Consider the following 3,075-nt stretch of genomic DNA (forward strand, 5'->3'; position numbering starts at 1 on the left):
TGTGAATTGTCTAGAGCGCATAAGTTACATGGTTAAATGTTGCAGATATGGAAGATAATGAGAGATCTGACATAACAAATATTGAACGTCGAATTTATGTTTGGTATTTTAAGATTGAATAAACATTAGTCCCCAAAAAAACTTCGTATTACATGAAATCAATTGTGCTGATCTCTGTAACTTATCTTTAGCAATGTTGTGTGTGTATCTTTATACTCAAGTAACTTGATTTCTTGATAGATGGATGTGATTGAAATTCATGAAGCTCAGTTTCTTGATGACCGTTGTGATCTCTGTTGCAATGCTGCTTATCTTGATGATTATACTATTATTCTTGCAGGTCCATCTGTTGATTAATTTAGGTATTACTTCAATTTTTGAAAATTATTTTTCAAGACAGCAATTTTTCCATTAACAAACTTTATGGTCGAAAAAAATGATATAGTAACCATGGAATAAATTGTTATAATAAGAAATGAATCACCGCCGAGTACCACCATCCATTTCCAGTTCCATTTCAAAAGAGTTCACCCGCAATCATTGAGAACCACCAGATCTCCATCCATAAGCATCTCGAACTTTGCTGAATCAAATCGACAAACACTCATTTGATATTGAATAAATTATTAAATGTTGCAATTTGTTTTGGTTGAAGAGTTAAGATTTAGTTTGAGTTTTTTAGTCCATTTTCCAGGTACCAGTCGGTGCGTTGAGTCCTTGATCTTCAAGAATTACAAATTGTGATTGGAAGGTCCATTTCTTTCTCAGTTACATTTCTTTCTCAGTTACCGTACTTGCTTTAAAGATTTTCTCTGTAGTGTTCTTTTGCTGTTGATTTGAGTATGCGATTTTTGCAGTATTATATATAAAGTTGAAAATTGGTGTTATGTTGGGTTTCAATATGATTTCTCTATATATGATAAGATCAATTCTAAATTTTTGTGATCAAAGAAAATGGAAAAGTCACATAGGTTTATCATAGGACGTTATAGATTTATCAGCTTGAAGATACGTTTAGTCGATTTGGTAAAATTATCCATTATCGTGTTTGTGCTTTTTCATAATACAGTTTTAATTGCAATTTATTCAAATTCCTTGAAGTATAAGTACCCAATATGAATGCGTGTATCAATGTGTATTAAATGCAACCTTCAAACTTCTGTCACTTTATGTATATCAATGTGAGTTACTTTCTTTCACTTTCATCTGGATTAATGGAGAATCAAGCGGAGGACTTATCTAAGATGCCCTAAGCCTGAGTAGTAGCACAGGGATGAAGTTTTTTATTATATTTTGTCCTTGAATTTCTGTTTTATTCTCATTCTCAAAATTGGGAGCTCGCATTTGTCTTTTTGTTTTTTGATTTATTGTTGTTTTCAAATTCGATCTTATATCTCATGATTGTCAGCTTAAGTGGAAATTTTATCTTACTTTTTTCACCGTATATAATTTGGCAATAAATAGTTAAAGCCTTTGTTGGCACAGTAGGTTGTCTATTAAAGTCAAAATATAGGGACACACCAATTAGAAAAGGTCATTACAGCAGGTATATGTGAACGCAATACTACTGTAAACCATGTTTTAAGATAGCATACTTGTGTTCTCTAACAGAAGATTAAAGATCTAGCAAAGATGCCAATTTAATAAACCTTCTATTGCATATGAATTAAGTATCAAAAAATAGCAGGATGTTCAAAGGCTACAAGCTAGGTATGATGGTTATGGCGCTCTATGCTACAATCCCAAATTTGTGGGTGGTGTCGACATGATGTTGTACTTCCGTGGAGCAAAGGAAACTGACTTTGCTATTTTCTCAAATGACAACCTCCACATTAATGCCCATCTAATTGGTACACAAACACACGGAAGGAAGTGCAAATTTACACGGGTTCAAACATTTTTAGGCATGTTTGCCTCCCATACATTACTTCTAGGAGCAAAGAAAGTGTCAAACTGTGATGAAAATGTCCATGCTGCTAGGTACAGTGGAACGGTGAGACAGTTGATGTCACAACGGATGGAGATGCAGAATAGAGTATTTAACACTGCTGAGAGATCAGTGGTGGTCAAGAGGACAGATGATCTTAACAACATAAAGGTCACAGTTTCCACTGTATTGCAATTAAATGTAAAGTTAGTCCCCATTTGTGAGAGAAAACTATGTTTTACAACTATCAGTTACCACCAGAAGATGTTTCTTTTGCTCATCTAGAGACACAACTTAAGTTTCTCAATGTCGAATGAATTCTTTGCAAGACTTACCAGTTGGGATATGTTAGTCCAGTCAAGATGGGTGAAGATGCCAATCATGGGTGGGAAGACAAATATTAGACACCATCACTCCATTCAGCTCTCTTCAAATTAAAGGTTCCAAAGACCCTCAAGTGATGATACAAAGATATTAACCAATAAGGAGTCTTTTGGTAGTGTATAAGAATAGAAATGAATTGTTTGTTAACTAAATACTGCTATAAATATAACTATATTTCGATATATGAATACAGAGGGCGGAAATCATGCACAAGTTTTCGGCGAGCAAAGACAAAAGTGTTGAAGTTATTTTTTATTGTAATCTCATTAAATTTTCGAGGGAAGTCAAAGTGTTCTTATATGATTAGGAGAATGAATATGTTCACCCGAAAGAGACAGTTTATGTGTTTGTTTATTGACGTCCTTTGTTTCCTTCATACATATATGATCACCATATATTTCTGCTAGATGAATTTTGATAATGAAAAGATCTAATATAGTTGAACATAGGATAAGTAAGAAAAGACTTTTCATGAAGGGGTGTTTAAAAATAAACCAGTCAAACTTTGTATAATGGAATACTTTGTCAAACATGTATAAACTAGAGATTATATCTTTTTTAAAAGGCTTAATCTTACAGCATGAAATTTAACTTTTTAGTGCCATTCTGTGTGTAAATTTGAAAACTTATCTACTATCCACAGTTTTATGTTGTTTTCAGAATATGGACAATGTATTTTTTTTATATAATTAAAGCACAAAACATATGAAATTTCTCAGTTAAAGTAACTACATATAGTAAACTAAATAGATAATCTTAAAAGT

The 3,075-nt window shown here is 32.7% G+C and overlaps 1 protein-coding gene across 1 annotated transcript; it reads left to right on the top strand.

The window, feature by feature from the left end:
* Window positions 1-240: 240 nt before the first annotated feature.
* Window positions 241-2,212, top strand: LOC107869139. Its single transcript, XM_047412246.1, has 2 exons — window positions 241-348; window positions 1,688-2,212. Exons 1-2 carry the CDS (start codon window positions 241-243, stop codon window positions 2,210-2,212), a joined length of 633 nt encoding a protein of 210 aa, XP_047268202.1.
* The last annotated feature ends 863 nt before the right edge of the window (window positions 2,213-3,075 follow it).

This window comes from Capsicum annuum, chromosome 5 (assembly GCF_002878395.1).
Source record: "Capsicum annuum cultivar UCD-10X-F1 chromosome 5, UCD10Xv1.1, whole genome shotgun sequence".
Classification (NCBI taxonomy): Eukaryota; Viridiplantae; Streptophyta; class Magnoliopsida; order Solanales; family Solanaceae; genus Capsicum; species Capsicum annuum.

Excerpts from the sequence above, each read along its gene's own strand:
- LOC107869139 (XM_047412246.1), top strand. The coding sequence starts at position 241 with ATGGATGTGATTGAAATTCATGAAGCTCAGTTTCTTGATGACCGTTGT. Across the intron at positions 349-1,687 it reads TTATTCTTGCAGGTCCATCT|GATGTTCAAAGGCTACAAGC; the intron begins GTTGATTAATTT and ends AAAAAATAGCAG.